The following is a 21,710-nucleotide window of genomic DNA, read 5'->3' on the forward strand; positions in this document are numbered from 1 at the left end:
AACTCCATGGGCTCCAGGTTGGCTAGCTGGCTGGCTTCAGGAACAGGGGCTGCATCTACCATTTCGATGACCTGGTTCCTCTGAGGTTCAGGAGACTGGTCCTGGGAACCTCCTTCCTGGGCTGACCCAGGGTAAACTAACCTGTTCCTTTTCAGTGCTGCCTCTAAAGCACTGAGGCGACCACGCCCTGTTCTGTGAGGGGGAAGGGCAGCCTGTACCTGTTGCTGGGATTTCCCTGGGCTTCTAATTAGGCCCAGTTGCTGTGAATTACCTAAGCTTGTGTTCTTAGGCCGTTGCTTTGAATGAGGCACCTCCCTCTGCTGCAGGCTGTTCTCCCCATATTCCTCACCTCCCCAGGGTTTTGTAACCTGAGTTTTAAATGGAAAATCAGAACTTTCTTTTTTCTTTCTGTCTAACCCATCACATTGGTTAGCCCGGGTCAAAGCCACGCCAGGGCTGGGAGGTGCCTTCCCTGGCACAAGCCGAACCTTAGTGCTAGGATTGTGACAACATGAAGACTAGATAGTAAGAATGAGTTGAATCTGGACACAGGGGTAGAAAAAAGGAAAAAGAAGAGCTGGAAAAAGCCTTAAGATGGAGGAAAGCAGAAACCAGAGAAGTGAATGGACAGAAAACAAAGATAGAAAAAATAATTTTATTTTTAATTCAGGATAACGTAGTGTAGTGCCCGTGTTTGTAAAGGTTAGGAAATATAAATAGAAAATAGAATTAAATTGTTATCTTTTAATTGAACTAATTTTAATATATTTTTGACCATCAGAGACCAAAAACCTTCTTTCTCAGGTCACGACAGCCGGGGAAGGAGGTGCTGGCCTCTGAGATCTAACTGAAAAACATTTTAAGTTCTTTCATTAAAAAAATAATAATTTTATTTTTCATTTTTTAATTTATATTTGTATTTCTCACTGTGATTTGTAATGTACAGTGTGTTTAATACCATCAGGGTAATGTAACAGAAAATATTTACTCATATCAACTCAGTCGTTTTCCCACATGAATTTGGTCCTTAGAGGGAACATTGGTGGTAACATTTTGACATCATCAGGGATGTTTTAAAGGGACTTCTAGTTTAGATGTCTGGCAAGCTTTATAATCAAAACTTAAGGGACGTTCAACTTAGATGTTTTAGGGGACAATATAATCGATACTCTTGGATGTCCAGGAGAACATGTTTTATATAGCAATATTGTAAACGTTTATCTAGTTCAGTATATCCTGGTAGAAGCACTTACTTTGCTCCGGTTCACGGAAGTTTCGCCCCCCACATTTCGCCCCCAGCAATTCGCCCCTCACATTTCGCCCCCCACATTTCGCCCCCAGGTATTTTTCGCCCCCACACATTTCGCCCCCACACATTTCGCCCCCCGGATGTTTCGCCCCCACACATTTCGCCCCCGCACATTTCGCCCCCGCACATTTCGCCCCTGCCTTTGAGGGGAAAAAGAAATCCGTCTCGGAGCGCGCCTGACTCGGAGCGCGCCTGACTTTTCTTTTTCAGGCGCTGCTGATGTGGAGCGTACGCCGCGCGCCTCCGACGAGCCGCAGGTCCGCCGAAAGGGAACATGAGCTTAGTTGCTGCCGTCTCACCTGTTTCACTGCCTGGGCCCCTCCACGATCCCCGGTGGGGTGGGGGCTTTCTTGTGTGCTTTGCCTGCCATGGACGGCGGTGCGGGAGGGAGTGGGTGTTGTCATGGACGGCGGTGCTGCCAGCCCACAGCCAGCACCGGCTCCTTTCAAGCAGCTGAAGCAATGGCCAAAAGGCCACTTGGACGGCGGTGCGGGAGGGAGTGGGTGTTGTCATGGACGGCGGTGCTGCCAGCCCACAGCCAGCACCGGCTCCTTTCAAGCAGCTGAAGCAATGGCCAAAAGGCCACTTGGCCACCGCTACCCCCAAAGCCAGAGAGGAGGAGAAGAAAACGCACCTCCTTCCTGCCCTTTTCACCTGGGCTGCGAAGTGAATGAAGTTAGGGTCAGAAAAGCCAAGACTTCCCCAGATTTAAGAGCGAAAAGTTAGGGGAGGAGACGGGGAAAACCAAAGCGACTTTTCTTTGGAAACATTTCGTGAGGGTCTATGTGGAAAACGAAGTGAGCGGCGGTGCCCCCCCCCCCTCTCCCTCCTCCAACTCTGGCATTGGGACATGAGCTGTCAAGAGAAAGAGGCCTCGGGGGTCAAATCACAGAACCCGGGCCAACTTTAGGCCCGGAGCGAAGGCTAAGAGTTGTTCCCACGGGAGGAAGGACAGACTTGGAAGAGGAGAGAGAGAAGCCTGAAACCCTCCCCGTCACTCCAGCTCACCTCGTGGAAAACGAAGTGAGCGGCGGTGCCCCCCCCCCCTCTCCCTCCTCCAACTCTGGCATTGGGACATGAGCTGTCAAGAGAAAGAGGCCTTGGGGGTCAAATCACAGAACCCGGGCCAACTTTAGGCCCGGAGCGAAGGCTAAGAGTTGTTCCCATGGGAGGAAGGACAGACTTGGAAGAGGAGAGAGAGAAGCCTGAAACCCTCCCCGTCACTCCAGCTCACCTCGATCCCAATCCAACCGACAACTGCTCCGAACAGCTCATGAAGTCCACGTCGGACTTGGGCTAAAAGCTCCCATTAACCCCCCCCATGGCCCCGTCTCCCCCGACCCCTGCCAGGGCTGGCCGAAAGCAGCCTGTTTACGGCACTGCCTCTGCTCACAGGCTGCCACTACTGCTTCGGGTAAGTGAGATTGTCAGGATCGGCGGCCGCTGCTGCTTCAGAGTGCTGGAACCATAAGTGGGGAGGGGAGGAGAGAAAGTGACCCATACCAGAAAAGAGGGTGGGAAGGAACAGATGCTGGACCTACAATTGGGGGTGGGGTAGGGGAAAGATAAAGAGAGGAAAAGAATGACTCAGACCAGAAAGGGGAGGTGGGAAGGGATACAAAGTTAGAGTGAGAGAGAGAGAACGGAGGAACGCTCAGGGGCGAAATGTGCAGTACACATAATCCAACGCTCAGGGGCGAAATGTGCGGGGGCGAAATGTGCGGGGGCGAAATGTGTGGGGGCGAAACATCCGGGGGGCGAAATGTGCGGGGGCGAAATGTGTGGGGGCGAAACATCCGGGGGGCGAAATGTGCGGGGGCGAAATGTGAGGGGCGAATTGCTGGGGGTGAAATGTGGGGGGCGAACCTTCCGGATCCCCTTTGCTCCTATGAGTATATTCCCATATTCTCCTTGAATGTCTCAAGATGAGTATCAAGGACATGTACTTTGAGAGACATTTTACAGCCTGCTTTATTAAAATTCTTAACCAGATTCTCAACCAACACCATGTAGTTTTTGGCCTTGTGATTGCCCAAGAACCCCCTCCCCCCCCCCTCCAGAACCACTGACCACTGAGACAAAGCTGTTCCAAATCAATTTCTCCTTCCTAGTTAGCTTCTTGAGAAATTCCTTGCATTGCTGAATCTTCTTTATCTGTGGTCCAACAAAAACACCAGCTTTGACTTTTGCCCCAGACAGATTAGGGAAGATGTCTTGAAGGTACTTGAAGGCTGCCGACTCTTTATTTAGAGCTCTGACAAATTGTTTCATTAGACCCAATTTGATGTACAGTGGTGACATCAGCATCTGGAAGTCCACCAGTGGTTCCCATTTGATGTTGTTTTTCCCTATAGAGAACTCAGTCTGCTATGCCCAGTCCCACCTTTGGTAGTGTGCCTTTGTATCCCTGCTGTCCAAAGGCAGAGATAGCAAGGAAACTTGGTAAAACTGCCTTGGAGTCCCATTAGGAATGGCATCATTTTGAAGTTTCTGTTGACCTCCCATCTGTATTCATCATACTTCAAGGCATCTAGTAAGGTCTTTGAGGTGCACTGAGTGAGCCAGTGGAAGAGACAGGTACTTTTTCCCGTTATGGAGCAGAATGGCTTTGATGCACCTGGATGAGCTGTAAATGAAGAGACTGGTCACATTCTGGCAGAAACAGAGCCCATCTTGATGGATAAAGAAGGTGGAAAAGGTTTGATGACACTTCCTCTGATCTGTGACTTGCATACTTCTATCCATCAAGTTCCACTGTTTGAGCCTAAATGTAAAAAGCTCGACATTGAACTTGGTGAGACCAAAATCTCTTATGAAGTCATTGAGGTCTTTTTTGGTTTGGATAGTAAGGGTTTCTCTCATCAGCTGCACTACTGATATTGTAAATTGGACCTACGGTATCTCCCTCACTCTATGACTTGCTGCTCTCTTCTGAAGACAGCTGTTCTTTCTCTGGGGGAGTGGATATGGGGAGCTCATACAATATGGTACCAGAGTGATGGATGAAGGAATGTCCGGATATGTGATTATAGATGCATGCTTGCTAGTTCAACTTTTGGAAGGGTCCACCATGCAGAAGTAGCTGTTCCTTGAGTGGTAAGTAGGTTCTCGCCAAATTCTTGGGATAGCAAACTTCATGGCTCTCTTTTCCCCTCTGCTTCTCATAGAAGATCAAAATGAAGTTATGGTAGTTAAAACAATAAATTTATTTCACCTATGAATAATATGTATGAGATTTTCTCAATATATTTCATATATATATACAAATAACATTGAAAATGTTAAAATTTAAATATTTTTAAAAAATTAAACATTCTAAGAAATTTTATAGCAGAAAATTTTGTCATCATAGTGAGAAACAAAATTGTCTTACCTTCCAGAGTTTTTTGGGGGGCAGTGCTCGCTGGAGTGTTGAGGTGCCCAAGGTTTGTCTTGATCCCCAACAGACATACCAAAATATGCTTTGTAGGCATCACACATTATAGCAGATGTTTCTATGGAGTACTTTTTCCCTCTTGTCTTGATAAATTGACCACATACATAGCAAAATGCATTTGTTGGATGTTTGCAGCCTCTGAGCAGAGCTATCAGCTGAAAGCATTATGGAATAAGCACTGGGTATGTTGCACACAGTTTCCTGCTGAGCCACAAAGAGTATCACAGCGAAAGAGCTATGACCTGAGTTGGGTCATCTAAGTGCCTGTCCCATTACAGATAAGTGCCTTGCTCCAATTCATTATAGATAAGTGTATAGTGTGACAGGGAAGCCCCTGTCACAGGTAAAAAGACTGTGGGTCCAGTCAGAAATACTGCCCTTAAGGCTGTAAGCTCTAAAATAAAGCCTGTTTCTCCTGGTAAAAGCAGCAGGATAGCACAACCAAATAACATGGCGGAAAAGCAGGGGTGGAGTCAGCCCAGGATTCTGGAAGGGAGGGCACTGAAACCACAAGCCAGTCCCTATTACTCTTTTCCCCAGGTTAGAAGAATCCAGGTAGAAGGGGGTGGAGCTGGTCACCGAGCCCTGCAACCAAGCAAACCTCAAATAGGCAGAAGGCAGAGTAATCAGGGAGGAGGAGGAGGCTCACCTGTTCCTGATTATAGGAGCCCAGCAGCAAACCAGGATAGCTGCTATCTCCCTTCTTCCACCAGCCAGCCAAGAAAGCTTTCAGGACACCAGCCCACCAGGGGAGAGAGATTACCTCCAGAGAAGTACCATAACTTTCCTAGCACGTTTTGGGGTGAGGAGCTAGAGGGTGTTCCTGAAGGGGAAAATGGTTTGAGAGGGCTGGCAGGTATTCAAAGAGGGGGATGGGGAGAACCAGCAGAAGTGCAGGACTTCATAGAGAGCCCTAATCCCCTGGAGCCAGCCTGGGAAATGCTCAGTGAGGAAGGCTCTGGAGAATACATGTTTGAGGAAGACATGGACATGGAGTCTTGAGCTAGAAAAGGCATGGCAGCAGTGCCTAATTAAGTAATGCCAAAATAATTCCTTGAACCTCAGTTCTCTTAAGTGCCCTTTGAATTAAAATTCTGGATGTTAGAGGCATGCTGGGTGGGCAATAAGACCTTTAGCATAAGGGAGGTTTGCCCGCACAACCTGGGTTCAGGTTTGCCCGCACAACCTGGGTCCTTCAAAGGGAGGGACTAGGAGGAAAAGAGGAAAAATAATAAAAGCCAAAAACGTTTTTTTTTTCTACTGAAAGTATAGTGGAAAGCTTGCTGACACCTGTTGTGCTCAGCTGTAAAGTAACAAGCCAACTCTGGCTAGGAGAAGCTCTTAGCCCTAAGAGGGGACAATTCAGAAGCAGTGAAGAAACTGCAGAAGCATTTTTGGTTTGTTTTTATGATACCAATGTGTTGACAAAGCTTGTCAGTCTTGGGCAGAGGCGCACCCAGCGTGCCCTGGACTTGTGTACAATATACGGCAAAATTAATGACTAAGCCTGAGACAAGTATTCATTTCAGTGAAGTTTTTGATTACTTTAATAAACCCGGTGAAGTTTGGTGAAAAGTCCAGTGTCCGGGTTTTCCTTTGACCAACCATATAAAAGGCGCTCCTAAAAATCTTACCTGTGATCCGAGCCGGGGTTTCCCACCTACTTGGGGTCTGGCCCGGTCACAGGAAGTTGGTGGCAGTGGTGGGATATAGCGCCGCCCACAGGTTGGTGAAGAAAGTGCACCAGTGGAAAAAAAAAGGGAAATTCTGGTGAATTTTTTTTGTGTGTGATTTTTGGACTTGGAAAAAAAAAAAAAAAAAAAACCCAGAGAACTATTTGCAATTTGGAGGGAAGATATTGCCACCAGATACTGTGTACAAAGTTGGGCAATACTCCTGGATTTGAATCCTAAAGTGTGGGACAATTTGAGGTTTTTTTTTTGAAAGACCTGAGTGCTGGAAACAGTGACATTAATGATTTTTGCTCTTTCGACTTAAACCTTTTGTGGATTACAAATATTAAGCCAGAAGGAAGTGCAACGCCAGGAGGGCGTGGTTCTAGGTGAGGACCAAGAAGTAGCAGCAAGGTGCCTAGGAGAGCAGTCTGCGGTGGAGCGGAGAGGAGTCCAGACGTGTGAGCTGTGTTCCAGAGATCCTGGTCGGAGGAGTGGCTGGGGAGGCCCTAAGATCCCAAATGCTGAGACACATCAGTCCCCAAGGTAAAAGTACTTAGGGAGGGCTGGTGTGGATTGCAGGGTAAGGGGACCAGAGAACTCTGGAAAGGGCGGAGGGGAATCCCTGAAGCTTAGAGCCGCACTTGGGTTTCCTTTTCTTTTTGGTTTACTTTCAGGATGGAGGCGTCCAAGTTCCTGACCGGATTAGAAGCGGAGATGAACAGACTCCAGCAACGGTTTCAGGACATGCTACAGGCTCAGGCCGATCTGTGGAAAGCAGACCATCAAGCACAGCAAACCCGACATACCGAGTTGTTGCAACAGATGGGAGCCCAGATTCAGGCTATCAACACCTTGGCACAGCGTCCTACACCGCCGGTTGCCGGCCACACTGGAGCAGTCATTGGGCCGGTAGGCGCTCCTTTCGGGGAGCCTATAAGACTTCATAAATTAACTGCTGAAGATGATATTCAGGATTTTCTCATAGGATTCGAGAGAGTGGCTGTGGCCTCACACTGGCCAGTAGAGCAGTGGTCAGTGAGACTAATACCTTGCCTAGGGGGAAGAGCCTTAGAGGCATACCATACTTTAAGTGCAGAACGGGCTGCGGACTATCAAACTTTAAAACAAACCCTGCTAGATTACTTGGGCTATGCCCCAGATCACTATAGAGGGCAATTTCGGGTGGCATACATAGCCCCGAAAGAACGCCCTAAAGCTTTAATACAAAGACTTAAAAGACTATGTGAGAGGTGGCTGCAACCTCAGAGCCGGGGAGTGCAAGAGATCGTGGAAGAAATAGTGAGGGAGCAATTGCTAGAGGCTATCCCTCCAGGGGCTAAGCTATGGTTAAAAAGGAAGGGGCCCCAATCATTGGACTGGGTGGAACGGGATTTGGAGTGTTATATGGAAGCAGAGGAAGCTAGAGAGTCTCCTTGGGCAGGCCCTGGCCCTAAGAAGATCCCAGGTCATCCCTCGGGTAGGAAGAATGTGATGGTAGCAGCCAAGCCAGGGTCATCCCCGGTACCTACCATATTGGTGGAGGTGGAGGGAGTTCGAATGCTTGCATTGGTGGATTCTGGGGTTGACCAGTCCCTGATTGCACTCTCCACCTGGGCCAATATTGTACGGGACGCGGGTCCTGAGTGTGTGTGCCCCGTTGGGGAGGTGAGATTGACTTGTGTGCATGGGGTTACCACTCCCTATGCTTTAAGGAAAGTTAGCATTCGGTGCCAAGGCCGAAGAAACTGGGTGAAGCTAGCCTTGGTATCCCGACCCCCGGTACCCCTGATTTTGGGCAGAGACTGGGTTAGGTTTGAGCAGTTTAGGCGAGAGGGAATAACTTTGGCCAACAAAAAGAGGGAGGGGGGCCTCCTAGACGAAGCCCGGGGAGGGATAAGTCGAGCATCCCTTTCTGGCCCTGGATTCCAGGGGAGGTTTTGGAGAAATTCCCCACTTTCCCTCAAGAACAAAGAAATGATAAGGTTTTAAAGCATGCCTGGGAACAAGCCCTGAAGCCTTCAAACATTTACCCAAGATTTACGAAGGAAAGGGGCCTTCTTTATAGAGAAACGTTGAGGAAAGGAGGAGGAAGGCCTTGGAGGCAGCTAGTGGTGCCTGGGATTTTTAAGCAAACCATTCTGAAATTAGCGCATGAGCATCCCTTAGCAGGACATCGGGGCAGGGACAATGCACTAGATCAGATCCTGGCCCGGTTTTATTGGCCGGGTATTTACAAGGAAGTACAGGAGTTCTGTGATACCTGTCCCTCGTCTCAGAAATTGACAGGGTATAAGCCTCCCAAAGCCCCATTAATACCGCTACCAAGAGTGGAGGAGCCCCTAGCTCGTATTGGGGTAGATATAGTGGGGCCTCTGGATAAAAGTCGAAGGGGCCACGAGTATATCTTGGTGGTGATAGATTATGCCACTCGTTACCCATGGAGAGTTCCCCTGAGATCCACCTCAGCTCCGATTCTAGTGTAGGAGTTGATTAAAATCTTCTGCCAAGTAGGGTTTCCTCGGGAAGTTTTGACCGACAGGGGTACTAATTTCCAATCGGGAGTGTTTGAAGCCTTCCTAACAGCTTTTGGCATTTGCCATTTAAACACCTCAGCTTATCATCCCCAAGCTAATGGGTTGGTTGAACGATTCAACCAGACCCTGAAGAGGATGATAAGGAAGGGAGCGGCCTCAGATATTAGGGATTGGGATTTGTGGGTACCCTTTTGTCTGTATGCGGCGAGGGAGAACATACAGGGGTCATTAGGGGTGTCTCCATTTGAACTTCTTTATGGGCGACCCCCGCGTGGCCTCCTGGATGTTATTAGAGAAAATTGGGAACCCCAAAAGTAACGAGATATGAATGTGTTGTCCTATCTACAAGGTATGAGGGGTAGACTGAGGGAGATAACGAAACTGAGCCAAGAAGCTCTCCAGAAAAGCCAGGCCAAACAGAAGACCTATTACAACCGAAGAACTCACAGAAGGGACCTATCTGTGGAAGAACGGGTCCTGGTCTTGGTTCCGGATGACCCTCATAAATTTGCGGGCAGGTGGAGGGGTCCCGGAGAAATTGTGGAGAAGTTAAATGCGATAGACTACCGGGTAAAGGACGAAAAGGGGCGAGAACAAACCTTCCATGTCAACCTATTGAAGCCCTGGAAGGAGCGAACGGTGTTATACACCCAAGGTGGGGACGAAGAGGATGAGGAGTTGGGACCTCAGGTGCCAGGAACAGGACCGGCAGAACCACCCAAGATAGGGGATACTTTGACCGAGGCCCAGAAGCACCAGATGGGAGTGGTGTTGGGGCAGTTTACCTCGGTGTTGTCCTCTAAGCCAGGGTATACCAGGCTGGGAAGGCATGAAATAATTACAGCCCCAGGAAGGATTGTTCGCCGAAGACCCTACAGGCTGCCCGAGAGTAGACGGGAAGAAGTGAAGCAATTAGTGCAAGAAATGATGGATCTGGGGGTGATAGAGGAGTCCCATAGCCCCTGGAACAGTCCCATTGTATTGGTCCCCAAGACCGATAGCACAACAAGATTTTGTATTGACTTTCGAGCAGTGAATGCGATATCGGAATTTGACGCATACCCAATGCCCTGAATTGAAGATCTGCTGGATAGACTGGGGAAAGCCCGCTACCTATCCACTCTGGATCTATGCAAAGGGTATTGGCAGATCCCCTTAGCCGAGGGATCAAAACAGAAGACAGCCTTCCAGACACCCCAAGGTCTCTTCCAATTTCGTCGCATGCCTTTTGGCTTGCATGGCGCTGCTGGAAGTTGTCAAAGAATCGTGAACAAGGTGCTGGAGGGGCATGAAGAGTACGCAGCTGCCTATATGGATGATATTATCATCTTTTCACAGACCTGGCAAGAACACTTAGAGGCGGTAACAGCGGTTCTGGGAGCCTTGGGGAAGGCAGGGCTCACCGTCAATCCGAAGAAGTGCTGGTTTGGACAGACCCATCAGGTCCATGACCTGTTAGGAGGTCCCTGACTTTTCCTATAACCCATCTCTACTTCTATCTATACCCCTCAATCCCCTTATCCTTCAGGAATTTATCTAAACCTTCCTTGAACCCTCGTAACGTGCTCTGCCCTATCACACCCTCCGGGAGCGCGTTCCATGTGTCCACCACCCTCTGAGTGAAGAAGAACTTCCTAGCATTGGTTCTAAACCTGTCCCCTTTCAGTTTCTTTCTGTGCTAATTACTGCCAAAGACAAACTGGTTCTTTGTTATACTTCATAGCTAGAGAACTCTATGATCTTATATCTATTTTTAACAATAAGAAGGCACATCAGCCTAGTAAACTTCTGAGAACAAACAGATTGTCCTCTGACTAAGGGCTAGAATCACTAAATATACCAATCGTGTCCAAATCATGTTCCAACCAGTTTGCGATTGTTCCCTGACCCCGACCCAATTCACTAACCTGGCCAATCAATCTCCTACCCAATCTGATCCGCCCATGCAACTGAGGGGGAATGGCATGCAAAAGTAGGAAAATCAAGTGAGAAACTTGATTAGTGTTCAAAAATATAGATCCCAAGGCAATTATATAGGGCTCCTTTTACTAAGCTTTGATAGCGTTTTTAGCGCGCGCAAAATTGTAGCGCACACTAAATCTGCCCTACATGGCTAGAACTAACGCCAGCTCAATGCTGGCATTAGGGTCTAGCACGCGTGGCAATTCACAGCTTAGTAAATGGAGCCCATAATGTAGCACACTAAAAATAGCATATGATGCACATAAAAATCCAAAAGGAGGAAAAAAAGACCTCAAAGAACCCCAGGAGTCCAGTCAATAGAAAGACACCAGTTTGGGGTTTGGAGTACTATCATTGGTCAAAGCCTCCGTTTGGATTAATAATTTTTTACTTGTTTATATCAATTTATATTTTTTTAATTTAAATTTTCTTGAATAAATAACACTTCAAAGTTCATTTTCTCTCATTTTTGACCAGTGATAGTACTCCAAACCCCAAACTGGTATCTTTCTGTTGACTGGACTCCTGGGGTTCTTTGAGGTCTTTTCTCCTCCTTTTGGAGATTTATGTGCATCATATGCTATTTTTAGTGTTCTACATTATATAAATGCAAAAGTAGGAAGCTAGATCGGTGAGTGTAGTGAATCTAGACCTTAGACAAACAGCAAAATATTATTTGCAGATTGTTCTCTGACATAGACAAAAAGAATGGTCTTTGGCCCAGTGAAACAAAGAACCTTAAATCCCAATATTTTTGTGTAGAGGAAACTAAAGCTTCCTCTCAAGGACTATCACTACCTATTCCCTTATCAGAAGTTATCACAGGTTGAGAAACCCACCAACAAGCCTTATTGGGAGTACAGTAGTCCCCACACTTGAGAACTCTCTCCCATAGAGGCTACACTGAACTCAAGATTAATTCTACTTCAGGAAAGCCTTACTCTTCTCCTAAGCTCACATGTGGTGAGCAATGTTCCCTCTAAGCTGTATGGGAGTCCTCCACTTATATACCCTGTCAGTGAGGGGAGGTGTTTCAGGATCAAATATTTTCAACAGGCAGATTCCCTGGAAGCTTGCAGATATTGCCTGTGCCTTGCCATTAAAAATGTGATTCTGGAACAGCACCTCTCAGTGGTAGGAACATAGGTGGAGCTGTGTCATACTTTGCAAACATCAAGTTTATCTTTTCTAAGGCATATGAAAGTGTTTGCCATGCAGCCTCCCCTCCCTCCTTCTCCCTCTCCTCTCCTCCCCCCTCCCCCCCCCCCACCAAGCTACCCCTCTGGCACACCTATCTATCCTGTCAGCAGTGCTTTTGCCTCATACGCTAGCACTGTTGGCTGGCTGGCCAGTTGAGTCTCCTCTGTCTCTATGGCAGTTACAGATATGTGGGAACAGGAAGTTGAAGTAACTTCCTGTTCCCACCTAGCTGCAACTGCCATAGAGACAGAAGATACTCAACTGGCCAGTCAGCCAGCAGGCAGTGCTAGCATATAAGGCAGTGTCTCTCAAACTGGCACACCAAAAGGATCAAATGTTTTTTGTGGCACTAAAAATTAAGGCCCTCTTGTAGAGGTTTCTATCACTGCCCAGGGCTCAAAATGTTTTGATGCTGTTCTGATGCTCATAGGAATTCTTTGAGCATTTAGAGCTCTGGACCAGGGTAGATATCTCTACTGTAGCTTAGTAAAAGGCGTGGGGTGGGGGTAAATTTGGGAATTATTAAAGTTCTTTAAGATATGTACTGTATAGGTAACTGTAGCAACGGTGAAACTAAAGTAGATAGAATAGAATTGCTAAACAACCGCCTATACAGCCAAAAAGGATCAAAGCAGTTCACATCACAGCTCAATCAAATTTGTGAAAAGAACTCCATTAAAAATAGAAAAGAAGTTAACATTTCTAATACGTATCATCATTACAACTAAAACTAATATATAAATACAAATTAATTTCAAATTAATACAAATTAGTGCAGACTGCAGTCCTGGATACAATTACTCAATTTAAGAAGGCCATTTGAAAATAATGTGCTTTTAGATGTCTCTTGTTTTTGAGTGCAAATAATCTCAAAACGAAGCTCAATAGTCAGTAAGCAAACATGCATTTCATTATCCACCATCTTCAGTCGTTCTCTTTTTTCAATTTAATTTCTGTCAGAGCTGAAAATCTAAGCATGGCGAAAGTGCAAGCAGAAGAGCAATTGGCTATAAATATAAAAAAGGGGAGACAAAATTTTTTTCAAGTATATTAGTGAAAGGAGAAAGACAACAAATAGAATTATGAGACTGAAAGAAAGTATGAACTGCTATATGGAGAGTGATGAAGACAAAGCAAGCGTGCTAAACAAATTCTTCTGTTCAGTATTTATGGAAGAAAAACATGATGGACCGCGATTAGATAGCAAAGTTACACCTAAGAATGGAATGAATACATCACCGTTCATGGAAGAAAATGTTTATGAACAACTTGAAACTGAAGGTGGACAAAGCTATGGGACTGGACAGGATCCATCCCAGCATATTGAAGGAGCTCTGACCAGTTCTGTCAGGTCCTATTAAAGATTTGTTCAATAAATCTTTAGAGACGAGAGAAGTTCCATTGGACTAGAAAAGAGTGGATGTGGTCCCTCTTCACAAAAGTGGTTACAAAGATGAAGCGGGAAACTACAGCTGGTAAGCCTCACTTCGGTTATTGGAAAATTAATGGAAATGTTGCTGAAGGAAAGGATAGTGAAATTCTTAGAATCTAATGGATTACAAGATCCGAGGCAACATGGATTTACTAAAGGTAAATTGTGCCAAATTAATTTGATTGAATTATTTGAATGGGTGACCAGAGAATTGGATCAAGGATGTGCGCTAGATGTAATTTACTTAGATTTCAGCATAGCCTTTGACATAGGAGGCTCTTAACATGGATTGAAGTTAGGGCCCAAAGTGGTGAACTGGATTAGAAGCTGGTTGATGGACAGAAGCCAGGGAGTGGTGGTTAATGGAATTTGCTCGGAGGAGGGAAAATTGAGAAGTGGAGTGCCTCAGGGATAGGTGCTGGAACTGTTTCTATTTAATATGTTTGTGAGCGACATTGCTGAAGGGTTAGAAGATAAGGTTAGCCTTTTTGCGGATAATACCAAGATTTGAAACTGAGAGGCCACCCCGGAGGAGTGAACACTCAACACACATACCATCGACAGCACAGCCTTTTCAATTCACATCGGGCCTCCCTCTCTGCTGGGTCCTGCCTACTTCCTGTTTCCATGAAGGCAGGAACCGACAGAGAGGAAGGCCTGACGCCTGCAAGAGCAGTGTATTGTGAAGGTTGCCACTGCGGAGAAGTTCCCAGAACATGACAATGCCAGCCCTCAGGGCACCCCCTTATGGGCCTGCATTGAATCAGTGAGTCTGATTTTTTCTGAGAATGAATCGATTTGAATTGATTCAGCCGAAGTGAATCAGTGAATCGATTCGAATCAGGCAGCTCTAGTTTGGATAGGCTGGAGTGAGCTTCAATGGCAACTCTAGTAGTTGGAACCTATGGAACCTTTCTTATTCAGAATTGTAGTTTTCCCCTTCAACCCCTTGTAATCAATTCTATTTGACATTGTCTGATGTTCATCCTGTAAGTCCTACTGTTTGTTTTCCCTTTTTTATATTTTTAATACTGTAAACCACCTAGAAATCTCTTATAGGCAGTATAATAAATTTTAATAAACTTGAAACTTGACTTGAAGGGCAGAGCCAGGTGGGCGTCTAAATTCTACGGCCCAGAAATAAAGACATTTTCATTTAATCATGAAATTATAATGCAGGTAATTAAAAGGCATACTGGATGGACCATTCAGGTTTTATTTGCTATCATTTACCATGTTACTTCATAGTTCGATATTCTCCCTATTAGGAATGCTCCTTTCTATCTGACAGAATTATTTTTATTTTACATCCTTAAAATTCTATCGAAGTGCTAAGGCATTTCTGACTTTTCCATCGGTGAAAGGCTGTAAATTAAAGAGACATCATGACCGGATGCTTTCATATCAGGCTGCCTTATGGGATAAGGAGTTGAAATTTCTATTATTGATATCTGTTTCTTATTTACATTTTAGGAAACAACTTAAGACTTATTTTCCAAGTTCTTGGGTTTATAGGTTTGTTTTCTCTGCTATTGTGTATTTTTAACTAATCTTATGTAAACCGCATAGAACTTGAAATTGCTGCGGCCTAGAAATGAATTTTTATGTTATGTTATCCTGTTTTTCTCATTCTTGCCTTGATAATATTATTGTACACTGATTATTTCTTGATCAGCTTCCCACTAGAGAACATGACGTTTACCTATTTGTCCTCTAACCCCATTGCTTCAATTTATAACCTTCTTGGGATTATTGTTTCTTTACCTTGGATAGAATGCACACAGTTACAGTTTATCAATTACAAACCTGCAGGGGAAGTTGAAATGTGTCTCCTCAGATGGAGGATAGAAAAGTTGATTTTCTCTTTAAATGGATTTTTTTCAACATTTTGGTTTGTACAAAAACACCCGTTGCTAGGAAAGCAACTTAAGGGGAGACATAATATAAGGCATATGAGCATCCATGGGCACGTTCAGATAACTTAAGAGCTGATATGGAAGCCATCTGGTACTTAATACATATACAGTACACATGTAATGTTGAATATACATGCTAAATGGTAACTGTGCCAGCACTACTTACAGTATTTAACAGTCTAATAATACTGCTAAACTGGTGATTTTTAGTCCTGCTTTCTCTTCTCCCTGTGCTTTTAAATGGCTTGTAACTATTTAACAAGTTAAACAGATTTATATGGTTCATAAAACTTCTAAAAATATAGAGACTGGCAAATTCTGTGTTTCCTACCTGTGAGCCAACACATAACTCACTTTGAATATCAGTCCATTAGATTATTGGTTATGTCTGATTTACATATAGGAAAGAGATTTATTAAAATTGCATAATCATATACTTTACAGTAGGTGCATAAAAAGTAATGGTACATAACCCCCCCCAATTCTGTATAAGGCACCTTAAGTTGTGCATGCAAATCGGTGCACATAGCCAATTTGTGTGGACAACTAATTAACACTTCAAGATATAGTATTTGGTCAACGTATATATTTAAAGCTCTAACCCCCCTCTTTTACAAAACTGTGATAGCAGTTTCTAGCGTGGGGAGCCACGCTGAATGGCCCGCGCTGCTCCCGATGCTCATAGGAACTCAATGAGCGTCGGGAGCAGCGCGGACCCTTCAGCGCGGCACCCCATGCTAGAAACTGCTATCGCAGTTTTGTAAAAGGAGGCCTAAGTCTTGTGCCTTCTATCTTGAATCTAGTCCCCAACAACAATTCTGAAAGATGTGGTTTCGGAGTCAATAATTGCAGTCTTAACACTGCTATAGAATCAATATATTGTTATTGTAACTTTATCCCACCCCTCCCTTTCAATCATCACTCTCACGTCTGTCTTGTTGATTTCGTCAATGTCCACCTCCCTTTCTCTCTCTAAACATCACTTTTAAGTACTACTTTTATCTCTATTTTAGTATTTTATTGTAAACCGGCCAGATATTCGTTCGATGGTCGGTATATTAAAAATCAATAAACTTGAAACTTGACAATTCTTTTTTTTTCATATCAGCAGATATTATTCAGCTGTAGATATCAGCAGAAATATTTGTATATTGAATTTCTTAGGAAACAATTCTCCTCATTAGTATCTGCCAACAACCCTGCTAACCCTACTCAAATGATGTTTCTTCAAAGAAATGCATGCTATTGGTGGAAACGGAAGACAAAAATCCACCGCAGAGCAGACAAACAGTAAGTAACGCAACAGTGGAGCAGGAGATAACTTTCCACTACATAATAAATTCATTCTTAACCTGTGACCATTTTGGTTGTCATCTCCTCCACTGTTGTGTTGCTTGTTATCGATGAAAAGGATAATCTACAAAATTAACAATTGATTGCTAGGCACATCATATTGAGCAGGCATCAAGCTTGGTTTGCATTGTTTTTTTTAACATTACAGTAGATACATGTTTTAATTTTTTATATACGGTAGTTTTGTGGTATCGAATACATTTTCTAATTTATTTGGCTTTCATTTTTTTCATAGGGGTATGATGATGGATACGGTAATGAATATGATGATCAGAGTTATGAGGACTATGACAACAATTATGGCTCCCAAACACCGAGGTAATATTTGAAATATCATTGTTTTTGTGTTTTGTTTTTGCATCAGCCTTGTAGTGAATACTTTCTGTACCAGTGCCAAATAGGCCAAGGTCTGTGAGATATTTTGATTATAACCCAAGACAATGAAAATGAAGGAATATCTTGGCACAGCAGTTAGGGATCTGGCTACCAGAAAATAGAACATTGCATTATTTAGCAGCCTGATTACCAGTGATAGTACTACGATATTGCTGCTAAGGGCTTGTGGCTTCTATTTAAAAAGCAGCAACTGCCAGAACAGGATCAATAAGGCATCACTGTTCCCCCCCCTCCCCTTCCAATAAAGATATTGTCAATGTATGTGCAGAGGGTGCATCTAAGGCTAAAAGGGGACCAGAAAAACAGATCAGATGAGTATGTTCGTGGAGAGGGGGGGGGGGGTTATAGGGGAAGATGTCCAAGGTGAGCCAGTAAGAGACATTCTTTATTTTTAGAAGAGATCTGGGGTGGAAGGTCCAGCGGAGAAGTCTTTTAGCCTCAAGATCTGGGCGTTTATTTCTTATACTATGGATATTAGCATACAGAGATTTCCTCTTTCCATTAAATGTTCTCGGTTATCTTAGACCTCCGTTCACCCATCCCCAATGACTTAATTCACTGTTCTCCTCAGCAGGTTAACTAGTCTATGCTGGAAAATTGCCCCTTCCTTGACAAATGGCAGCATCTCTGGTCAAAAGTCCTTGGAATCCAAGAAGCAGAAACATTCTTGTCACCATCTGTGTTCTCAGTGATTCATATCCAGAGTGTGAGCTTCTCTGCCTCTGCCTTTAGCATTTACAGAGGAGGGCTAAGGAAAATACAATCTGCACACCTATCTGCTTCACTCTTTCTCTCTCTGTCTCAGAGCCATTAAGTCGTATTTGATAGATTCTGGGGTGCAGGGAGAAGGGTGACTGAAACCAAGCAACTGAAATCAGGAGCTTTGATTTCAACCAAAAAGTGAATCCCTGGAATTTGCTGTTCAGTTTCAGCTGAAACCAAAGACAAAGCTGAAACTGTTATGCCCTCCCCCTTGCAGAAGATGGGTCCCCCTGGACCTTCCACTCCCAGTAGAGATCTGATCCCCGGACTGCTTATCTCCTGACCACCCAAAGGCCCTTACTGGATCTCCCTTAAAAAGCTCTGGCAATCTATGGTCTGTTCAGGGCAGAAATGATCCAGACTCATTTCTGTCTATGCCAGATACACAATCAAAAAGGCTGCTGCGATTTTCCATGGAATCCTTGGGAGAATGCTGCAGGAAGTCATTACAACCATTTTGAGATTGCTCCCGCTTATGTTGGTTCCATTCTTCAGTCATTCTTGTCTATACCAGTTCCAATCTTAAAATGGCTGCCACGACCTTCAAGCTTCCAAGTTTATTAATTATTTATATAATCCATGAAGGTTGTCTAAGCGGTTTTCCATTCAAATACTCAAGCATTTTTCCCTATCTGTCCCAGTGGCTCACAATCTACCTAGCATACCTGGGGCAATAGAGGATTTAGTATGACAAGGAGGAAAAGGAAATCAGGTTGTTCCCATAGAAATGGTGAAATGTAATACCATAGATGTGAAATTTAAAGAAGAAATTAAATTATTGGGGGTATGGTTAGATCAGTGTGTCATTAACTTTTTAAGGTGCAGCACACTAATCTCACAGCCGCGGCTGGAGGGCACACAGAAATGTACAGACGTTGACGTAATGACATCACACTTGTGTGATGTCATCATTTTGATGTCTGTACATGCGCGGATGTCCTCCAGCAACGGCCCTGAGCCTCATATTACTGCTGCTGGTGGTGGTGGGGTGGGGGGGGGGAGGTGTGCTGCAGAAGGAGAGGTGAGGAGAAGGAGCAGGAGCAGAGGCACCAGCGAGGAGGAAAGACACAGATACTGGCTAACTAACTACAGGATGTGTTTTCTACCCAATGAAATTAGAAATTTTTCCAACATTGGGTTATTTAGAAACACAATAAAGGCATGGTTATTTCACAAGTACCTTGACTAATTAAGATTGATGTTAATGAAACTATAAAATGTGTACTATCTGTTGATGGCATAATTTGTTATAGGAAAATATTAGATGTTATATATTTTAACTGTAAACCACTTGGAACTTTGTGGTTAAGTGGGCTACTGTGGAATTAAATTAAATTCCTCATTGTGGTTCAAGATATTCATCAGGGCAGAATGGGAGTAACACTGGCACAGCTTTATTGACATGTTTCGCAGCCATCTTACTGTTAAGAATGTCAGGATCTGTTGAAAGAAATTAGAAAAACCTGCTAAAATCTCTGCTTTATTTCTCTTGTTCTACAAGTAAAATCAGCTAGCTTCTGTTCTGTGAAATCGGATATATTTACAGATGACTAAATCTTTCATAAAGAAGGTTAATAAATGCCAAGAAAACAAATAAGTAAATTCCACGTTTGTAATCCTCTTTGCTTGATCACTTCTTATTATGAAGTATGCAGTGGATTAGCTTATTTCATACTTTAAAATATGTTTATGACTCTAAGGGGAATAGTTTGGTATGGTTCCTGTTGTAAAATCCTATTGCTCAGTGTACATACCAATTAAAAGTAATTACAGTGGGGGTAGGGGGCGCTAGAGAGCCCGAACAAGATGGAGGCTTGAGTCGCGAGCTCCCGCCACCAACTCCGCTATTATTGGCATATCACTCGATATATCAGCATAATCCTCCGATTTTTGGTGTTACAGCAATGCCTCTCCCTAAGCAGGGCAAGATTGAGGCTGCCTTTGCCGGCACTTCGGGCGCCAAACGACAGAAACAGGATCCCCCGACGCCCACGAAAAACGACCCGGGCAGGCCACGTGTTGATCCTGAACAAACCATTTCCGATCAATTACAGCAGATCTCTAATATGATGTCAGAAAGCAAGGACGACATAAAAGATATCAAATATGAGATTATGAATCTTACCGAAAAAATCTCAGCGATGGACGCTAAAATGATAACGCTAGAACAAAAAACCCAACTGATAGACGAAGTCGCCACGAAGCAAAAATTGGATCGGAAAGCCATACATGCCCTTGAAGTTCAACTTGAAGATCTGGGCAATCGGGGGCGTCGTCAGAATTTGCGCATCAGTGGCCTAAATGAGGGAATCGAGGGGGCTGATGCATGTAAGTTTTTTGAGGACTGGCTTCCCAAAGTATTATCCCTCACGTTTACCAGGCCTTTGGAGGTGGAAAGAGCCCACAGAGTACCAACGAAAATGCAAAACGGCTCTCAGAAATCAAGACCGATAGTATTAAAGCTGCTCCGCTTCCCCCACATGGTGGCGATCCTGGAAAAGATGCGCTCGATACACAAGATCGAATGGCAAGGTCAGACTATATACATTTCGGTGGATTTTACAAAAGCTACAGCCGACAAGCGGCGAAGATTTCTCGCTTTGCGTCCTCGCCTAAGGGCCTTGGAAGCCCGTTTCGGTCTCCTCTCGCCGGCTTGCTTCAAAATTACTTTTCAAAATAAGACTAAGACCTATACCGAGCCGGACGAGGTGGAGCATTTTCTTAAGGAGCAAGAAGCATTACTCCCTATGGAAACGTGATTATTACTTTCTGTTTGCTCCTCTATGGGGATTCTTTATGCTTATTATATTCAGCTCTAGTATAATTTGTGAGTGATATGTTCTTTCCGACATAGGTTCTATGTTTCAACAAGGCCTTATTGCGGGGTTGGTGGGGGAGGGAGACGACTCGGGGCCTCCATGTTGTGGTGTCTCCTCCCCTCCGCAGGCCCTTGGGGCGCTGTTTGGGCAGGTTGATTGCAAGGCTTTTGTCTTGCGGGTTGGGGGGAGTTTGGATGACTGTCGGGAGGTTGGGGGGATGTATGCTTGTGTGTGTGTGGGGGGGGGGTTTGTTTCTTTTTTCTACAGAACAAAGATCATCTGATCTGGATTACTATGTACAATGCAGGTTGTAGTATATATATGAGAGGCTCCATGTTTTGTTCTCCCATCGCTTCCTTTACAGTTCCCTGATGGCTTTTTGCAATGTGTTATCTCTGAATATTAGAGGTTTAAACCATCCTATCAAGAGAAAAAGGATGCTTTTGTATTGTAAACATCATTCTGCTCAAGTAGTCTTTCTGCAAGAAATCAAACTAAATGCCATCGAATCTGCCAAATTAAAACGTGACTGGGTCTCTCAGTGCTTCTTTTCCCCTGCAGTGGCCTCTAAGGGGGGGGGGGGTGGCAATTCTACTAGCCAAACATCTCAAATACTCTATTCTACACTCTTCCCACGACTCGCAAGGTCGGTGGGTCACTGTCACATTAGAAATTAACGCTATCAGATACACCTTCTTTACAGTATATGGCCCGAATATCCCCAACACTGAATTTTTTAGAACACTAGCTAAAGAATTGACCTCTATATCTACAGATTATTTTATAATGGGGGTGATTGGAATCTAGTTTTGGATGCTCATCTGGACCGTAGATCTCAATCATCCTATCGTTCCCCTTCGACACTCCTGATATTAACACACATTACATTACATTAGGGATTTCTATTCCGCCATT

At 44.5% G+C, this 21,710-nt stretch overlaps 1 protein-coding gene across 1 annotated transcript in view; it reads left to right on the forward strand.

The window, feature by feature from the left end:
* Positions 1–21,710, forward strand: part of KHDRBS2 (KH RNA binding domain containing, signal transduction associated 2) — a 626,093-nt gene that overhangs the window by 538,800 nt on the left and 65,583 nt on the right. The window contains exon 7 of the mRNA XM_033937546.1: positions 17,054–17,136. Within this exon, the coding sequence (XP_033793437.1) occupies positions 17,054–17,136 (83 nt within the window). The remainder of the gene's footprint in view (positions 1–17,053; positions 17,137–21,710) is intronic.

Source organism: Geotrypetes seraphini, chromosome 3 (genome assembly GCF_902459505.1).
Source record: "Geotrypetes seraphini chromosome 3, aGeoSer1.1, whole genome shotgun sequence".
In the NCBI taxonomy this organism is placed as follows: domain Eukaryota; kingdom Metazoa; phylum Chordata; class Amphibia; order Gymnophiona; family Dermophiidae; genus Geotrypetes; species Geotrypetes seraphini.